General features: G+C 42.1%; 1 protein-coding gene across 1 annotated transcript; it reads left to right on the forward strand.

Annotated features, from left to right (window-relative positions):
• The first annotated feature begins 1603 nt into the window (after positions 1–1603).
• On the forward strand, positions 1604–19998 carry LOC126049242 (cytosolic phospholipase A2 epsilon-like). Its single transcript, XM_049825294.1, has 21 exons — positions 1604–1657; positions 3649–3732; positions 5988–6060; positions 7035–7171; positions 7572–7703; positions 9195–9235; positions 9959–10001; positions 10776–10848; positions 11047–11216; positions 11357–11437; positions 12187–12224; positions 12906–13041; positions 13718–13854; positions 14282–14504; positions 15206–15320; positions 15694–15831; positions 17097–17204; positions 17874–18065; positions 18546–18712; positions 19089–19275; positions 19790–19998. Exons 1-21 carry the CDS (start codon positions 1604–1606, stop codon positions 19996–19998), a joined length of 2538 nt encoding a protein of 845 aa, XP_049681251.1.
• Positions 19999–21048: the final 1050 nt, after the last annotated feature.

Genomic DNA, 21048 nt, shown 5'->3' on the forward strand with positions numbered 1-21048 from the left:
AGTTACTTCTTATATTAAACTTCCTTTCTTAAATTATAAAGTGCCTGAAATGAAAATATTTTACTTCTGTTAGACAATGAACACTTTGTTGTTTTACTCAATGCAATTTGTTTCAACAGTTTAGGACATATGCTCATCAGCAAAAATGCTTATTTGTTTAGTTCTGCCTGTTCAATCTGTGCAGATAAAGAGGAGTGAGTTAGTAGTTTGCAACAACTAAGACCATCTTAAAACAATCTGAACAGACCCTCCGTGGGATCTAGCATAAATCCACCAATAACATTTGTTGTGGGTTTGCATTTTTAAACTTTGTCCATTTTCCCTTTTATGGAAAATATCTTTTCTGGACTGCTGAAAGTGCTGAGGGTGAGCTGTAAAAATTATAAATCCATAACAAGCTTTGCATTCCAGGAGCAAGTCAAACTAAAAATACTTTTTTATTATTAATAAGTTTTGTGGCCTAATGACAAATAGGAAAATTTGGAACAAAGAGTCTATTCAGTGAAAAAAAAATAATCTATCAACTAGATGTCATAATCTAGGGCTAAAATAAACCAGGGAAAATGCTTGGGTGAGTTGAAACATTTCATGTTAATATTTTACAAAACGTCTTTGTTTTGAAACATAGCTTCTTTTTAATAGACCACCTACCTCATCAGCCCAGGGAACCCAACCTGAAAATAACAGGTTTCATTTACAGCCAAATAACATGTTTGGCTTGGTGCAAAATGGCACTCTGAGGATTTTCATTTTGGCAAGAAACAATGACAAATTATCTTTACAAAGTGGTTCACAATGACTTTTGCTGATATTTTTGGCATTTATGATGTCAAACCAAAGCCTACTTTTTTGTGCAACTGTAGCCTAATGTTACAAGCCTAAAGATCAGAGCATAAATAGTAACATTTGAAACTCTTTATATTTTAAGTGAATATGCAATTCTGCTGTTTGGTTGGGTTTTTTTTGTTCTATAGTAGTTTCACCAGTCATAATCAGAAATACGGTGCTATGTTAACCCTGGGAATTGCCTCCATTTGAACCTGAAATCCCTGGTGTGAAAAACTAAACACAGGTTTTGGCCATAATCTCATGCCACCTCCAGCTCTGAAGAAATGTTATTTACATACAGATATTTCTTGTATACAATACCGGACAATAAAGGCTTGTTTGCAAAATGAATATTCTGCCTTGCTCCACATATTCAGGCATTTCAGTAATATGCTTCACGTTCACAGTATGTTCCTTGTTCCAGGAAAACAAAACTTGTTGTTATCTTTGCAAAGAGCATAAGATTATACCAAATATTTGCTGTGAGCATTGTGGATAAAGGAATGTCTCAGAGACAGATTGCAGGGGTACAAAGCGAGCCATGGTCCCTCCCTCCCACGAGGGCTGTCTCTGATGTGGATTGCAAATGTTATTTGTGAAAATGAGAGGGTTTTGGCCATTGGCACTGTGGGAGTGACAGCCTCAGAGCCCCAGTCCTGGTGAACAGTCTGGTCTATAGCTTAGCCCTTCAAGGAGATGTTGTAATAAAGTACTGCCTTTAACTATGACTGAAAGATGCCGATGTTGCCAAGGGGTTTCTATGACCTAATGAAAAATGCATTTCATCAAGCTACATCATTGCAGCTGGCACATGGAGGAAACATGCCATGTATGTAGACACAACTCTTTCTGATGTTGTGAAATAACATAGCCTACAGCAAAAATTTATTCTACCAAGTTGACCGTGATGACTGTTGACATTATTTTGCATGGGAATGCTCAAAGGGGAACTGTGCTCACTGGTAGCAACGTTTAACCAGTAAGCTCAAGAACACACAGGGAATGGGTAACTTTGTGCTCATAAACAGTGTACGAGGAGAGCAGGGAAGCCAAAGGATTCCCTTGCCCCAGAGATTTTAATTTGTTATGACCTGCGGAAGATACAACAGCTTTTGGCTGCCCTTTTTAATCCTGTTCCAGTAAGTTGGGACCCATGCCGGTTTCGATGGCACAGGGCTCCGTTGGGTGCTCACAGAGGCAGGTGCAGGTGTCTTGCTGTGGCGGTGGCTTCGCAGGCGTGCTGGGGATGGTGCAGAGGCTGGTGTGCAGCGGTGCTGAGTTTTGCCTCTGGCTGGCAGGGTTTATTGGGTCTGACATAGGTGCTTAAATGCAGCTAGATTACAGCCAGAATCAGCCTGAGCTGGAAAGTGGTGCAGAAGTATTCACAGGGGGTGGAGCTAAGCTAAGGAAACTCATTGCTTCAGGACTCTTCATCTAAACAAAAGTAATAATAACGAGCCATAGGAAAGAAGGGGGAAAGGATACAACAACTTGAGGAGAGACCCAGCCCTGCTGGACCAAGGCTGAGTAGATACAAACCACCATAAGAGCATGTCTGCTCTGCACACCTAGACCTGGGATTGGAGCGATGTGTGGTACAGAAAGCCTTAAACTGGCTTTTGCAAGAACCAATTTAGTTTGAGTGCAATAGTGTTGTCCCTTTTTTTTCATTAGCTGTTTTATCCTATCTCCTTCCTGTCACAGAGAACCTAAATCCAATTAATGTGCTGTTGCTGCATCTTATTGCAGAGTATGTATTTCTGTAGGCTTTGAGGTCTTGCTAAGTGGAAAATTCAGTGCTCACATAAAAGGGCATACTTCTCTTAGCTTTAGTTATAGACCTGCCATTGGCCACTATTGGGCAAAGTGACTCAAACAGCATACTTCCACCTGCTGTACAGGCAAAGGTATTTTTTCCTACTTATGTGACCACAGGATTCACCTTCCTAGCATAAGAAAATGGGAGGGGAATAACTACGTTTAAGAAATCAGGCAGAGGTGGGGCTCTGAGTCAGTTTATAAAACAGTTGCTCACCTGTATAAGACATTTAAACTATTGGTGTCTGTGGAAGCTGGGAGATGTGAAATTGCATTGCCACAGATAAGGCTGGACGTGTATATGACAGTGACCACAATGGAGCAAGATGGCATTTTGTCTCAGGTAAGAAGAGTGCAGAGCAAAGCAAGGCATCTGGGATCTCAGCTGGTTATGCTGCACATAGTGCAAAGGTGGTGCTACTTTCTTGACCTACCATTGACTATAAATGACTCTGTGTGGGATGAAGAAAGTCAGTGCCTCAAGAACTCATTATCAAAATCTAAAAAATGATAGCAAAAAAAAAAAAAAGGAAGTGAAAACTACTTGAGGAGTAAAAGTTTATTTACAAAGGGAGCATTTTGTATATTTAGGGGCTTTTTTCATTTTAGAGACATGATACAGAATAAGTATTAAATAGTATGGAAATGTGCTTCAAGGTGAAAGATCAATGACGGGGTGTGTTGACAGGAGACAGGTATGCTGTTCCTTTAACAGCCAGGGCCAGGAGCTGCCTTCCCTCCCGTGTGTCATGCAAAGGGTGGACCTTTTGGTGGCTGCTACACCTCTGCTGGGGCTTACTGGGACAAGCACGGCGCAGGCAGCGGCACCGGGCACAGCAGGAAACACCTTCTACCTGCCCTCATACCTGCCAAGGCTCTACGGCCAGCACGGACCATGGGCTCCCATCCGCTGCTGTTCTGCAGTTCTCACTTCCCTATGGGGATTGCTTTTAAGAGACAGGATGGTTTTTCCGGGGGTAACGTCGGCACTTCTTGTTGCAGGAGCTGATCACTCAAACCACTCGGCTAAGAGAAGGAATTATGCGGCTGAATTCTGATGGGGAGCAGTCGACTCCTGTTACAAAGGTACTGCAAAGGAGAATTTCAAAAGAAAGCTGTAAAGGAGACTTTCCTTCTGGGTGGAGCCTGGGTGAGAACAGACAAAGTTTAGCCTCTGCCAAACAGTCTAATTAGCTGCCATAACCCATCCAGCTTCCTCCATGAAACACTGTCCCGCTTATCGTTTTGATCACTTCACTTAGGCAGTCTTGCTTCATGTTAAAGTCCTAGTGCTGTTTTCTATCCTTGGCACATGGGAAATGAACCCTGTTTTAACAAGGCTAATATCTTTAAAAGGATGGGTTGGAATAGGCTTTCTGCTACATATGTCTTACTAAAGCACAAGGGCAAATTTACTGCCAGTGTAGGTGGTAATAGCTGTGAAATCGTGCCACTTACTCCCTCAAAGAGTATGGCACAATCTTGAAGTGGATTTTCAATGCCTGATTTCCTGGATTAACCTAATAGTTTTCCAGGAGACTTCAGACATGTTATATGAAATCTTTCCTCTAGGAAATGAGAGGACCAGATGTGGTGAAAAAGTTTTTTTGACCTTGTTCTCTGTAGTTTGAGGCCACTTAGTAATAATTAGGAACTCTCCCTTGTTCTGTTTCAAGCTGAGTTAAGCTGCTGAGCAGCAAGTGTTGTGCTTACAGTTTAAGGAATTGCCACCCCTTTCTGTTGATTAGTTGAATGGAAAACCCAAAGATGAGAAAATACTCCCTGAAACACAACTCTTTACACTGCAGGGATCACGGCAGCTTCAGAAGAACGAACCAAACCTCTCAAAGTTTTTAGGCAAAACTCACACCACTGATGGGATTTTGGCCATTTGTTATTTGTACCTCCGTGATGGCTAAGCCAAGGCTCCCTGGTTATGACAGGGCACATCCACATGCCTGAGTACTTTGTTCAATCTGCACTCCTTCCCTGGCTCTTTGGGATCACCATGAGCCACGAAGGCAGCTCCAGGGGAGCCGATCCCTGAAACTGGGTTGAGCCCTTCCAGGAAAGTGCCTTCTCCAAAGCCAGCCACTGGCAGCACTAGTTACTGGCTCTGTAATTACTGAACACTTTCCACCTGTACCTGCCTTATTTCTGTGCCTTAGGAGTTAGGTTTTAGACACAAATGCAAGTGCCTTTGGAGGTCTTACCCACAGCTACTCTTTGGACTCTTAGCGGTGGTTTGACATCCTTGATTTGCACACACGGTTACCTGCTGTGCAGCTGAACAGCACAAGTGTCGTTGGTGCCTTTTCCTAGAACAGGGTGCTTTGGTTACCTGGAGGCTAATTTTACCTGTTTCTTCATTAGCCTACTGGCTAACTGCCCCCAATCTCAACAACATATATTCATTAGCCCCCCAGCTGCATGCATTAATACACTCAGGTTAACCATTGAGAAAGACATCACATGGACATATATATTCCATCGAGACTATGAATATCAATACACTTCACTATTTATGGACAGCAAGCATGGCACATTATTAACACAGTACATACCAAATTGTTTTGCTCAGGCCAACTAGAGCAAAAGTCCTGCTCTCCTTTCCAGCAGTACCTGTGTCACACATCCGTCTCAGTGGGACTACTGAGGTCAGTGTTACGCAAATGCCACTTCAGGACTGGCAATGGTCTTTTTATAGTCATTTTGCAGTATAGATGGAGTGAGCAGGAGGTATCACTATCTGTCTGTGGGCCTGTAGTTGCACTAAACACCTTTTCCATTTTAGAACTTTTGGAGCAAAATTTTCCTGCTGATTTATATTCCAACATATTGTGTCTTTCCCACCTTTCTGTGACTGTAGAAATAAAAGGTTAGGTGGAAATGGAGATTAATGGTATTTATTTGTTTATTTTATGGTAAAAGGAAAAGGGATATGGACTTGTGTTTGGGGTCCGACGTGAGACCAGAACAGCGATATGAGAGACTAAGAAGTCAAGCATGAGGTCTTAATGTCAGAGACATGGGCTAATATGAAAGAGGGAAGCCAAAGGGAACAAACAAGAATTTCTTATCAGGTGTAAAACACTGAGTTTGCACTTCTTATCCAAAACAGTGCAAAGAAACTCCAGCCATGCAGAGTTTACATAGTTCAAAACTAGAGAAAAACTTCTCACAAGAAAAAGTCAGAGGTGAACTCAGCTCAAGAGGGGCAGTTGTGTCCCTGTAAATGATATTTGGGTATTTCTCTCTCTTGATCATTTCTATCTTCTAAATATGCTATCTACCTTTAGTATTCATTCCTGTCTTTTGTATGGCCTTTTTTTCCCCCACAGATAGAATCATCTCTGTGTTACTTACTGACTGTAAGAGTCATAAGAGCAAGAAATATCCACCAGGCAGATGTCTGTAAGTATCTGTAGTGCTCTGTACGCTCCCCTTAACCTTCATGGGTTACTAGCTAGTCCTGCTACATGAAAAAGTGCTTTCTAGATTTCTTCCATGGATGGAGAAAATCCTCTCACTGGCATGCTGGTTCCAGCAATGAACACAGTGTGTTGGTTTTCTTTGCATCAACCCTGTTCTGTGCGGAGGTAACTCTGTAAGGTCACAGCTGTACCTACGGCACATATTTCTCTGCATCACCAAAGGGAACAGGGAAAGCTCTGCAGTCTGTTGAAAGCAAGATATGTGGAAAGATCTCCTGTATTTTCCTCTGGAGTATATTTATGTAGCAAATACCACACAAACAGATTGGGATAATGGAGCAAATACTGAAAATGGAGTAGCCTTATCTCAAATTTAGCTTGTACTGAAAGCTTTCTCAAGGCTAAATAATCCAAATTACCATACCCTGATTCCCTGTGTAACAGCTTTCACAGATAAAACCCCATTAGGTGGTGTTACATTTTGTAGGTTCACTTCTGATGGCCTGCAACTGAAATATAATAGAAGATTGTAGTTTTACTTATGCAGAAATCAAGAAGCATTTTTTTCCCCTATGTTTTGGGCTTTTAAAAAATTTTCTGTCTGGCTAAAATAGAAGTTATCGCTGTGTTTCCTTAACGCTTGCAGACATAGGGTGCTGTGGTTGTACTGAATTATTTCATCCTGGGCTAAACTGATTGCCTGATGACATAGGAGAAGAAACCCCTTTGGTTTTAATGCATTTATTATATGTCTAACCATATTTATTCAGAGAAGAGTCGTGCCCCTCTTCTTTTTTCTCCATTCCTATTACCTAAATTGTAATGTTTATGTTGGACAAATATGTCATCATTATCACAGTGTCTCTCTGAAAGCAAAGCTTCGTGTTGTTCAATTAATTCTTTCTTCCAGAGCAAATCCTCATTTTAATTGTGTTTGTGTTTTTTAACATACAGTAAGCCAGACTGACTGCTATGTGAGCCTGTGGCTGCCAACTGCTTCAACTGACAAATTTCAGACTAAACCCATCAAGAATTGCAAAGATCCAGTCTGGAATGAAACCTTCTACTTCAGGATACAGAGTCAGGTCAAGGTACTGAGCTGGGACTTCCCTGTTAACCACAACCTAGGGAGCAACTGCCAGGTTTTATCCTTTTGCAAAGGGGACATAAGTAATTTTCTCAAGAGGCAAGGAAAGATGCAGAAAGATGTGAGAATAACATAGTTTTATGACAGTTTTCCATGCCATGAAAGACAAATATCTCTCAGCCATGGGTAGAATACGACCTTTGAGATGTCTGTGATTTCCTCTCATTCCTCCTTGTAGGCAGATGCCTACATAGAGTTGATTCCCCTCTGCCTCCTTCCTTTCCTGCTCTTTTTCTTTACACCCTCCCACTCCTCACAACAGCTGACTAAAACAGCTGTCCCCAGGATCTCCTGCTTTGAATGAAACCTGACACATTTCTAAAGTCTTTCCCTTCCCTTCCCAGAATGTGCTGGAGCTAGCACTCTATGATAAGGACATGGCTACTCAAGATGACCACCTCTTCACGGTGTACTTCGATATAGCCAAACTTTCCCTGGGAGAGCAAGTCTTCATGCACTTCAAGTGTGATTCACAGGTGAGGTCTGAAATAAGAAATGGAATAGGTTGGAAAGAACGTGTTTGTCTGCTTTTCTGTCTAAAATGTTATTTGCAAAATCTTTTTTTACTTCTTGTGTATGGATTGCCTAGACACATGAAAGGGAGTTGTTTTTCACTCTGACACGGGAAAGCCTCTTCTCACCTGGATCTGTAGGCACACTGAAGGGTTTGGTATTGGCCACAGAGCCTCACAAACTTCAGGTGTCTTCGCAAAATTGTCACTTTGCTGAGTCTGCCCCCATCGAGGATTGAGGATCGAGGACTGTATCCGCACCAGTACATGATGCTTTTTGTCAAAACTTGTTACTTAACCTAGTAATTAGGAAGTAATAACTCTGTGATAAGAACCAAGTGTCAAACCAGACTAGTTGCTAATTATGAACTGTGGCATGGGTGTTTAAATAAGGTGCCTAAGTCATGCCACTCCACTTGGCAACAAGAAATACTCCAATTTTGAATGTCCAGGGAGACTCTGAAAGTTGTACATCCCACCTCCCAGTATGCTCTGTCCATCCCTCTCCTTTTCCAGTTCCCTCCCAGTCTCTTGTGCATCTGTCATGCACCATTCCGTTGATTAATTACCTTATATACACACTCCCAAACTCCACTCCGCAGTTTGTTGCCTTGAAATGCCTTATTTGACCATTTCTTTCTCTACAAAATACCAGAGGAGCAGTGTGTGGACTTCCAGTAGCCCTTGGTAAAATAGAAACATTTGGCTAGTTGTAACCCAGCTCATTACTGTCTGGGTGGTTACAGGTGCCATATCCAAGCCTTTCATTACTGCGTTTGCACAGCTACAGTAGTAAGAGCTCATACTCTTCAGGCCTTCGTAAATTTTTTTTTGTCCTGTATTAATAACTTTTGGGTGTCTTTAGTGCAATAGGTAGTTTGAGCAACTAAGCAACCTACAGCGTGATCTCACTTCTCTGTTCATCATCCCTTCTGTCCCCACCTTTGTTTTCCTCTGTCCTGTGCTTTCTTCCTCCTAGGGATTATACTCTTCTCCACCACCCCATAGATCAGGCCTTAATGTCAGATTTACCTCTGCCCCAGTGCCCTCAACATGTTGCCAAACGAAGTGGTTGTCCTCTTCCACACCTGCTTTGCATGTCACCATTTCCACTCCTTACACCAGAAGGCTTTGGCTGCTCCCCTTAGCAGACCCTCTTTCTCTGGCTGGCAGACAGCACCTCTGCCTGGCTCTGTCCCTTGTGTCCCAGCAGAAGCAGGCCAGCCAACTACTTTCTTTGTTAAAAACTGCTATCACAGCCATCCAGAAACTTCCTATCGATAAAGAACCTTGAGGCTCAAGACACACAGATGTGAGGCAGTGCAGGCCTCTGTTTTACATGCTCTGCCAGTTGCAAATAGTGCTTACATACCTACATTGTGAGAGTGAGAACTTGCATTATGAGAACTGCCTGTAGACTAGTGCCAAAAACATTTTTCTTTCTTTGTTTTCCAGAGACAAGAGGAGCTAGAGGTGGGATTTGCATTGGATAATATGTGAGTAAATGTGAAATGCAACATAATCTGCAGCAAAAAGAAACAGCAATTCAGAGGCATGAAATAATCTAGCCTAATTGTCCAGTGTACATCATTCCTTGATGATGCTGATGACGAACACTATTTCCTGAGGAATCTGTGCTATGAGCTGTGTGACGAATTGGAGTGTGCCAGGATGACCTCCTATGAACTTCAGGCGGACAGGGAGAACACCCTAAAACCTTTTCTTTGCCCAGTGTAATGAATACTGTTTAAGACGAGAATACTGGGACTGCTGTTTTGTTACATGTTTGTCTTTAAGATCAGCTGGGAGGTTCACCTCCCTTCAAAGCACAACATGGAATAACGCACCGGATTTCTGATCTAGAGCCCTTTCTGTCCCATCCTCTGACAAACTGCAATTTTTAACAGACTGGATTCCGTGAAACCATCTGTAGCCTCAGCTTGGGGCTCACCATAAAATCACTGCATGGTTTGGGCCTGCAGTACCTTTTTTTTGTTTCCCCCTGAGCTCCAGGACTGGACGAGCCGGTAGGATGACAACTGTGCCTTGACAGTGTTGAGTGAGGAAACTTGTATCACAAGTCTCCTGGGACTTCTCTTTCAAATCCAATACACAGCTAAAAATAAGCAAGAGGAAAATCAGGAGAGGGGTGTGTCTCATGAATTAAACTGTAATTATACCGAGTTATTAAAAAATGTATTTTTCTTTCTGTTTCCTAGCTCAGGCCCTCCTGAAACCATCATTACTAATGGAGTACTAGTGGTGAGTGTTATGTTTTGTCATCTTTCTTGTCGTGTTGCCACACTTGTTTCACTTGACTCACAGTCCTCAGGCCAACATACCCTTGGACTGAGCAAAGCCAGCACTGAAACACTGTGATTTCCCACTTCATCATCTGCCTCACGACATATCCTCGTGGATGGCACCTGTGGAGAGGCTGCAGTTGGAACAGCAGGGAGGTTCCCCCATGCTAGCATCTCTCTGGGGTTGCAAAGGCAATGCATAGAAGTGGTTTAGGTCTGAGACATTGGCGCAGCAGTGGACTCTCCCTTGGACATCACTCCTCCCAAATTCCTGTATTGCCAAAGCAGTGGGGTTTCTCCTGTCCCAGGCACATGTCATTTCCTGCATTCATAAATGCGCTTTTTACACAGGGACTTCCTGGCCATGCCATTTGCTCATGTATTAGCTTTGTTTCCTCATTATTTTTGTTTAAATCAGTCCTCTGCATCTCTGTCAGCATCCTGGGAGTGCTGTTTTTCACTTTGCCCTTACCTTCTCCCTTCTGCAAGCCCTGTTCATCCACGCTGCACCCCCAGCCTTGCCCTGGCTGCATCCAATTTCTCAGAGACTCCTCCTGTTCCAGCCAGAATCTGAAATCGAGGTCATGGTTGAGAGAAAATGTTTTCCTCAGGACGAAGTGCACTGCCTGTATAGCATTCATATCATCATCAGTAGGAGCTTAGACTAGGAGACAGAAACTCAGGCTGGAAAATTCCCTGCCATGAGGTATTTTATTGTTCGTGTCTCTTACAGTCTCGCAAAATCTGCAGCTTGGAAGTTCAGGTTGTTGAGAAGAAGAAGAAGAAGAAGAAGAAATCTTTATCAAGTGAGGTTATTTCTCCATTAGCTATTTTTAAATCTTGATGTGCTAATACTATGAAGGCAATTGGCTTAACGTAAGAATGGAAAAATACCCAATAAATCCAAAACATGAGGACAGCCTTGTGATATACTCTGTAAGAACCTTTGTTTCCAATTTTGATGAGAAAACTACTCTGTGTCTGCTTTTGTGCCACTTCCTTAGAGAAAGAATTCTCCTTTAAAGTGCAAGGCTCTTATGAGGGCACCCAAGACATTATGCTGGGATCGGATCTGGTCTTCAGCTCCTCCTCTCCTGCCAAATTTCACTATGCCAGATACAAGCAGCCAACGCTGGATGTTACGCTACCAAGGAAGAAACAACCTCCCTCCTTTGTATGTTATAACTAGACTTTATAAAACATAATAGTGGCATGTAAAGTAACATGCACCATAAAGAGTAACATTAATTTGCATTGTGGAAAGAGACTAACACTCCTTACAATATAAACTTGAATATATTTGTATTTTTTCAGCACTCCTGTGTGTGTGATACAGGCCCTGCAAACATGGAACTTCATTCCCTTCCAAGTGGAAAAAACATGATCTTAGCAGAGGTGAGTACCTGCTCTTTTGTGGGAGAGGTTGAGAAAGCTGAGCGTGGAACTCTGTACCCCCCTGACGATTACGAGGGTACTCTCTGACGATCAAAGCCTGTGACAAAAAAATGTCACAATCTAACAGTGGTAGGTCTTTAGGTGATAAGGCCAGGTTGTGCCTTGTTCTCTTTGAATGGGTATGGAAACACAGGGGATCTCGTTACTCCATCCTGATCTTATTTCATGCTAAACATGTGCTAAACACACACCAGTGGGGCACCTGGCCGAACTGAGGTAGCGCCAGTCTTTTGCTGATGCTCACTACGCTTTGCAAAGCACTGTTAGATTCATGGTTAAAAAAAAATCCATAGAGAACGAAAGGATCATGGCTGTTGTGGGGTGTAAGCCACAGAAAGGGAGGAGCAAATGCTGCGGTGTAGAATAGTAGTGTGGTTGCAGCCTGGCTGGCTGCCTAAGAGAGGTAATGTTAGTAGAGGTGGGTAAGGTATATATTATCATTACTTTCCTCTGTAAACAGCAGTTGTCCTCAGATGTTACATTCACTACAGAACACTGGGAATTACTGAACAACTTCCCTGACAATAAACCAGTGCAGTCAATTCACATACGTTGCTGGATTATCCAGAGTTCCCGATCTGTACCCACATTGCCAGGACAGCACAGGCTAAAATTCCTCCTGGGGCTGCAGGGGAGGAGTACTAAAGCAGGTTGTCATGCTTAACATTGTTCACATTCTTGCTTTCCAGGATAAAAGGTTTGATTTATATGTGAAGGCAGAAGACTGGTAAGAGACTTGGCTGCTCTTGGAGGCTAACTCATCCTTAGCTGAACTCATCTCACCCTTGGCTCTTTACTGGGGAGGAGGCACTCACAGTAGGATAGTAGGTTGTATGACCAAGTGATGTGGAATTCACATGAGCTGAAAGCAAACTATATGTGTAAAGTTAACAGCAGGTGTAGATAATCCATAATGAGACATGAATAAAGAAAAGATGCATAAAATAAAATAAATAATATTACAAGCTGGTTAAGCTAGTCAGCATTATGCTCAGCACCGTCTGTAACCTTTTCTTTAACACTGTGTAAGAGTGCAGCTGATCACCTCGTACTGTTGATCATGAAGTACGTAAACTTTGCTGCCTACTTCAAGGCAAATGTGAAAAGTTTTTCTTAGAGCTCTCAGTGCAGGCTAAAGTATGAGAGAATCCAGACAGCAGATGCCTCAGAAATTATCTGCAGGAATGTCTTTCCTTAGGTTTTCTTTTGATAAATGCTTAGAAATTTAGCAGTTCCCTTTTTCTATCTTTCTTTCATGCAGCATTGTATACCTGCTTGGGAGTGTAGGAAAGGCTTCTCCTGTAAAAGCGGTACTTTGTGGATCTGGTTTATTTCCTTGTATTGGAAACTCTGAGCTTGTCTACCAATAATAAAACGGAATATTCCTTTTTCCTGATCTCTGCTCCAGCCCAGACCAACTGGATGTGCGTTTAGGGTTTGACCTCTGCATGCAGGAGCAAGACTTTATCTGCAAAAGGCGGAATTATGTTGCTCCTGCTCTGAAGAAGGTCCTGCAGCTGGAACAGGATCTGCAGGACCATGAGGTCTGTAGGGCAAACATTCAAAATATATAATGAGTGCTTAGCAGTGGGGGCATAACAGCATAATATGACCTCTTCTTCCCAGTAAAATTTTTTCTGATCTTTTCTCACCTTTAAATTTTTGTACACTTCCAATACTGCCCCATACCTCTAATCCTACCCTGTTGTTTGTGTCCTTTGCAGTCGCTATCCTGAGTTTAACTAACTCCTCTCCTGCTACACCTTCATTGCAAGCCAGGCTAGATATTCCTTATACAGAAATGGCTTCTTCCACAGTCTTTACCCTATGGTTGTTATCCTTGTCGATAATCCTTCCTCCTCTCTTTGACCTGTGAGATTTCTTTTTAATTCCTGCCTTTACAACTGATTTTTTTCTCTCTTACTCTCTCTTTTGGTTTGAATGAATGCATTTTCATTTGTTTTTTACCAAACATCTGTGTTGAACATGTCAGAGACAAGTGTCAGTTATCTAAGCAAAAATTGTCATTACTTTTATTCCTGTTCTCCTTTATGAAATAAACGGTAGCCTATATTTCAGTAGAAATCATTTGGAAAGAATTCTGTGTCCTGACACGTGTGGTGCTGTCAGGCTTTGTGTAGCAGGAGGTTTCTGCTGAGAGCCTCAGCCAGCTGTAGCCCGCTGTCTGACGCCAGCCCTTTCTGTTTGTGTGCTGCACAGACCCCGGTGGTGGCCATCATGACTACGGGAGGAGGGATGAGATCTTTGACCGCCCTGTATGGCAGCCTGCGGGGGCTCAAGAAACTCAATGTCTTGGACTGTGCCACGTACCTGACTGGCTTGTCTGGTACTACATGGTAAGTAAGACTGGGCAGCTCTTGGCTGCGGTCTTTCTGATGACACCAATGCGCTGAAGCAGGCTGGGGCTGACGTGCATGCAGCAGTCTACCTATAACACCTTTGCAGCAGTCCTCTTTTTTTGATCTTCTTCCAAAATTAACAGATTAACGTCTTTTCATGGGAGAAAGTCACATAACGTGCAACAACATTAAAACAAGTGTTTTCTAAGGACAGCTTATGGAAAATTTCTCAAGCCATTTTGTCATGGATAATGACTGTGACTTCAAAGGGACCATGATAGTTTCTTGGGGAACTGAAGATGGGAAAACTTTGCTTAATTTCAAATCAAGAACTTAAAAAATAGAAACATAAAATGTAGCCATTGCCTACTTCAAACCTTAGTGTGGTTTTCTTCCATCTTCAATATATATTTCCTCTTCCTAGGACGATGTCAAACTTGTACAGAGATGCTGACTGGTCACAAAAGGATCTTGACAAGCAAATCAGCGAGGCTCGAAAACATATGACAAAATGCAAAATAAATTCCCTTTCCTTGGAGTATTTGAAGTATTACAAAAAGCAGCTGTGTCAACGGAAAAGAGAGGGCCGCAAAACATCTTTTATAGATCTCTGGGGGCTTGTCCTGGAATCTTTGTTGCATGATGGGGTACAGTATGTCATAAAGCAGCGTTTACAGTGGCTTGCAATTTTCTGAAAATTAATTTCTGGAGAAGATATTTTCCTGTTTGTTCTGAGACAAGTAGTTTGCTATGAGACTGTGTGTATGCAAATACACAGACATTTCCAAAACATTTAGTGGCAGTCTTTTAGATACCCAACCACTGTGGAAGTCAGCATTATTGCTTGTGAGATTTTGGATATCTTTTTCTGAGAAAACCCCAAGCTTAACATTTTGAAAAACTATTATATTTTAAGGGTTTTTTTAATATATATTCTGCAGGTGTTTCATTCAGAAATAGCAAATTTACAGACATTATCAATGCTCATGAGAGGTAATAACAAAAGGACGTGCAGACTTTTGAAATATGTGGGAGGTCTTACATAAATTTGCAGCATAACACGTTAAGCTGGTTTATACCAAAAGTATTGCTTTCTGCTCTTCATAATTTCCTTCCATTTTCATCCTAATGGGCTGTCAAATAATCTGGCATCAGATTGGATGCCTGTAGATATTTCAGTAACAGAATGCTCACAGGAATTCTGAAAAATATGGAACATTTCAGAATTTAAGCCCAGCACGCATTATACATTAGAGGCAGAAATATTTCTGCCCTACAAGCTTAGATGCAGAGAAAACATTCCTGTGCTAATTTTCATCTCAGTGTAACTGTATTTCTGGAATCACAGAAAGACAACCATAGACTCTCTGATCAGCAACGGGCCATTGATCGTGGTCAGAACCCATTGCCTATCTATACTGCAGTCAATGTCAAGAACAACTACAGCACTCTGGATTTCAAAGGTAATTGTGAGACTTCTGAGAATCATTTGTCTTTATGTTTAAGCTAGTAAATCATGGGACAGTCTTTATAGATAGTCTAAAAAAAGCCCTCTCATTTAAAGACCAGAACCTCAGCTGATGTCTATTCATATAATGTCCTTGTAGTCAGGTGAAAGTTTGACTGCCTATGCAACAGACTCAAAAATATTCCAAAGATTGAGAAGTCTTGTACCATGCTTATAACTCACTGATATTGGTCTGAAATATTAGACTTAAATGCAGAAATTATTTTAATTTTTATCTCCTTTCATTCCCATGATAGCAACATAATTTTAATCTACAGCTAAGGGGCTGTAGTAAAACATTGTTCTTTTCTTTGTGTTCCTTTTCACAGAATGGGTGGAGTTCACCCCTTATGAGGTGGGATTGCAAAAATATGGAGCTTTTGTTCGTGCTGAGGATTTTGGCAGTGAGTTCTTCATGGGTCGGTTGATGAAGAAGGTCCCTGAATCCCGGATCTGCTTCTTAGAAGGTAAGCTGTTAAAAACATTGGAATAAGTTTTGTTTTGTTTTTGTTTGTTTGGGTTTTTTTAATTATGAGGTATATAAACTAAGCACTGATAAAACACTGGTGCATGACTGACAGGGCAGTTTCACTGCAGAGGATAAATATCTCATTGCTGAATTAATACTTGCTATAATGGATTCAGCTTACTCTAAAAAAGAAAATTCATAATGATAGACAAATGGTTATTTTCTCTTTTAAAGCTACTTTGGAATAAAAACATAGTATCACTTCCAGTCCAACAATAAAATTCAGGTCTGTGGGACTCCACAGTTCTGCTCATGCTACTCCAGAAGGGTGAACTCCAGAGCCTCTTGCCTGTCTCACAGGTAGTCAGTAATTTGTGTGCTTCCTATAGAGATTTAACATGAGCCTTCATGCGGATCCTCCGCTGCATCAGGGTGTGTTTGGGCATGCCAGGTCCCCCCAGCTCCAGAGAGTCTTCTGCTTTGGCCACACATCACTGGCTCCAGTTTCCACATTGTCTGGGCAAGCCTTGGGGGTGAGAAGAGCATAGTCATAGCCAGAAGCATTTTTGCTGTTGACTGAAGTAGGGCATGGATACATGTTTTCCAGACAAAGAGACAAGCTGTCAACTTGTGAGTGGTTCGAGGTGCAAACTTCTCTTCAGCTGGCCACTTCACTTAGAGTGAGGGAGACGCTGTACTATTTTAGCCTAAGCCTATGCTGGATGTGCATACATTTGCACATCCTGAACCAAAAAAATAGTGAGAACTTGTGCCCTAAGGGATAACCAAAGAAATTTTTTCTCAAGTTCAAAAACCCATGGTCAAAACTGATCCCTTGATGTGCTAACAGCCTTATTCTCAAAAAAGGAAGTCTACAAATGCAGAGGCTGTAAGATCACGTTGTAGTTAGACCCTTATCAATATAATTCCCCACCAAATATCTCAGATTGCAAACTTTCATCCTTTCTTTTTATACAAGCCTTGTGATACTTGGGTATTTTCTGAAAACCCAAGGTCCTTAGGTCATGTTAATTCACAAAAATCTCACCATTCGTTAAAATATATATCCAGCCCTAAGTACCATAAGACAACAACTGGATACCAAAATAAGGTTTAAAAACCAGCAGTCAAATAAAAATGACACATCATCCATTTAAAACAAACTAAAGAAAAGCACAAACCTTGTGAATCTCATCTCATGAGAACAGTTTTGTGATCCATGATGTGTGAATGTTTGAGTTAGAAAGCTCTTTCCTTTTACAGGCATGTGGAGTAGTTTATTTTCATTAAATGTGTTATATATCTGGAATTCATCCCATTCATCAGAAGATTTCTGGCACAGGTGGACCCGGGACAAAATCGACAATATAGGTAAATTATCATACTTCTTCCTTACTGTGTATTTATTGTTAGATAGAGTTAATGTCAGATAAACCATCACACCCATCTGCTATGTGAGATGTGCACAGTGTATCTGGCATTTTTTGGAGTGTTTCTTCAAAGGCCACATTGCCTTTCTGGAAGGAATTGGACTCAAAGTCTCATACTGCAAAACATAATTGGGTAATTTAAAAATCTCCAGTCTTGTGATCTATGTGCTCACTGAGGGCTCAACACTGATGTTAGCAGAGGACTAAAATGTTCAGGAATAATAAGATTGATTTGTAAATGATTAATAAAGCAAAAAGATTTTGACTACATAAAGTAGGAACTACTGTAATACAAATAAGTACAACACTTATCCTTTTCCAAAGCCTGCACTCAGTCTGTTCCACAAGTGTGCATATGTCTGGTGCAGACTTTTATGGCTGCCTGATAGTGTGCAGGTTTTTTTTCTAAGTCTGGACTGTGTAAAGAAATGGTATTTGGCTGGTAAGAGTGGGGTTTTATTTTCTTTTTCATTTGGTCTCTTGCGCTCATCGAGTCTTTTATCCTAGGCCTTTTAAATAAATAAAACACTGATTTTTATTACTTACCTTGACATCTTGGGCAATGACCTTGCTGTAGGCAGGTAGAATTTAACAGCCTTTCCCCATGCAGAGGAGGAACCCCTCCTACCGCTGAAGCCCCACGAGCTGAGGACTCGCCTGTTCACCCCTCCCGGCCCCCTCAGCAGCGCTCTCCGTGGCGCTCTCACCGACCGCCCCTGTGTTGCTCAGGAGCACAACTTCCTAAAGGGTTTCCAGATGCATAATGACTACCTGGAGAACAAGCACTTCTGCAGATGGAAAGGTAAGAGAAGACCTGTGTGCCTGGGGAGAGGATAAAAAAGCAGAACTAAATGAAACCCCAGATTTGATATTAAACCCTATCTCCAAGGTGAAAGGCCATGTTTGGGCAGAATCACTATTAGACCAATCGGTTGTGGCACAGTGGGATGTAGCATGGTGTGGTGTTGAGCTCCATGCCAATGGTTTGCTGGTGGCACACACCTCCTGAGGCAGGGGCACCGGGTCCTGATGGTGGTTTTCCCTTTGTTTGAAGACATACTCGGTCGGGAGGGACAAGAAACCCCCTTCATGAATGTTGCCGTTGCAGGTTGAAACTGCACGTGGCTGGAGTTGGGAGGGCACAAGAGAAGGGATACAGTGAATCTCCCTTCCCTGAAGACAGAAACCAGTTAGGGCTCTTGTGGTCATGGTGTAAGAGTGGAAAACAGGCTAACCAGTTTTGCACTACTGCACTTACAGCAAGAAAAATCTTTCCTTTTAGATACTGTGTTAGACACATTTCCCAACGAGCTGACACAGTCAGAGGAATTCCTGTCTCTGGTAGATACAGGATTTTTCATCAATACAAGCATCATGCCACTTTTAAAACCAGAGAGAAAGGTGGACGTCATCCTGCATTTAAATTACAGTGCAGGATCACAGATACAGGTGAGAGGAATTGAAGCAGTCTCTGTTTCTTCTTCAACAGCTGTATGCCTGTAAGTTTTTAACACTTAAGTGCTTTCTCTATTGTTCCTACTAGAAGCCTTAACCACTAGCATTTTTAGCTTAATGCTGCAGTGTGATACTTCATTTATAGGCTGTACATATTCTCATATTTTTTTCTTGTACGATACAAAAGTTTAGTGCTAAGAACTCAGGGAAAACAAAACCCTTCTCTCCAATGATGTAGTGATTTCCAATAGGGGTTTCAGAGCTTTCACATAGCTAGCTTGGAAAATGCCCCCTTTGTTACTGGACTCCAAGAAATCCTGCACCCTGATATCCTCTTTAAGTCTTAGTGCTGTTCTGTTCATTGACCCAGGCTCTGGACCAGACCTGCAAGTACTGCTCAGAGCAAGGAATCCTTTTTCCCAGGGTGGACTTGAGTGAAAAAGACAGGAAAAACCTGAAGGAGTGTTACCTCTTTGATGGTGCTGAGACTCCAGGAGCACCAGTACTGCTATTTTTCCCACTGATTAATGATACCTTTCAGAAATACAAAGCACCAGGTAAGTAATCAAACATGTTAAAAAAAGGTTGACATCATGGCCAGCCTGTTAAAGGGACTATATTTAATACACCAACCCTTGAACTTCACTGTTGGCTCATTTCAATACATCAAACCTCTCTGTTGCCTAAAGTTACTTTTTTTTACCAGCTCAGATTTGATGCCGTGGCTGTGCTGTTTCATTCTCTAAGATAGTTTGCAGGTAACTTCAATGTATCTTCGTGAGCCACAGGTACAGCTCAGAACTGCAGTGTAGACCCACGTAAGAGGAATAATCATAATTTTTCTCCCCTCATCATGTGAAGCCGCTAATATCCACCTGAGCCAGGGACTGAGCTGTCAGTCTGAAACAGAATTATTTGTTTAAAAAAATTTTTAAACTCGCAAGAATAATTTAGATTATGAACTCTTGCTGTGGAGAGACATCTCCTTTCCCTGCTCTGTTAAGAGTTTGCTTGCTTCTGACCAGAGTAACTCCCATCTCTCAGCAGTGATTTGTCACACCTTCCTCCTAGGTCAGAAGCGCTTAGAATCAGAGATGGAAGATGGCAAAGTTGATCTCTATGGCCACTGTTCCCCTTATTCAACATATTCAATTCAATACACTGAGAAAGCATATGACCGTCTGGTTCAGCTGGGTGAATACAACATCCTGAATAACGAAGACCTCATTATGCAGGCCTTGCACACAGCAGTGGCACGGAAAAGGCAGAAAAAGAAATAACGTCAGACAAGGGACTATGCTTTTGTGACCCTTAACCTGCCGAGAGACTGAAGCTCCCTTAGGATCAGTCCGCAGGCTTCAAAGGATTCCTGCTCAACCCCACTGAATGGCAATCTCAGATGAACAAAGAAGAGACTGAAAAGAAACTTTTCTCCAAAGAATTTCACTGTAGCAATTCATTGCAATTCAGCTACAACAGTGGAGTACAAGTCCCACATGGAATAAGGTGCTAAGATGATAATGAGCATGGTGCTAGTTGCCTTGAGAAAGAGTTTGAAATGTTTAAGTCCAACGGGTTCAGGGCAGACCACATTAAAAGCATATTTTATTAACTTGGCTTTTATTTTGTGTTTGTGAGGTGGTGGTGAGGCAAGCAGCAACCTGTGGGCTAGGTTTGTGACTGGGATCATGGCACATTGTAGGGAAGAATTTAGAGAAAGAAAGGCACGTGTCATATGGCATCCTGTGGGCATAGATCACCTCCAAGGGAGGCTTTGGACAGAGGCAGAGGAGACGCAGGCCATGGGTACCAAATCACCCAAGAAGGCAAAAGAGTCTTGATAAAGTTCTCCACTGCTTGACCGCCAAGCTCCTCTGTGTGCTTCCTCACTGCTTCTTGGCTACCCATCCTCCTTCCCACCCCCGGTGTGAGTGGGTAGTAGTGTAGTAACTAGAAATACAAGCTGAACAGAACAACACTCTGCTGGCTTTAAACCCCCTCAGAACAAGAGCAAGGATGTGCAGGCCCTTGAATTCATCAATTCCGCCTGTGCTTGCTGTTGGCTGGGTCTTGCACGAGCTCAGCACCTGCAGAATTAGGAGGCACCCACATGGGGGACAAAGGGCTTTATATGGTCTCAGTGCAAGAAGAAAGATTTTGTGTTTTGCAGTAGGGCATCTAAAGAGGATATCCTGCTCCGGGAATGTTATTTTTCCCCTCTTGAGATAGCAAAAATTTATTTTAACTGTAATGTTGCTGTGAGCCTTGTGCCAGCTGTGAAGAAGACAAGAAAGGTGCAGACCTACGGAGATCCCTGGAAACTCTGGGAA

This window comes from Accipiter gentilis, chromosome 22 (genome assembly GCF_929443795.1).
Source record: "Accipiter gentilis chromosome 22, bAccGen1.1, whole genome shotgun sequence".
NCBI lineage: Eukaryota > Metazoa > Chordata > Aves > Accipitriformes > Accipitridae > Astur > Astur gentilis.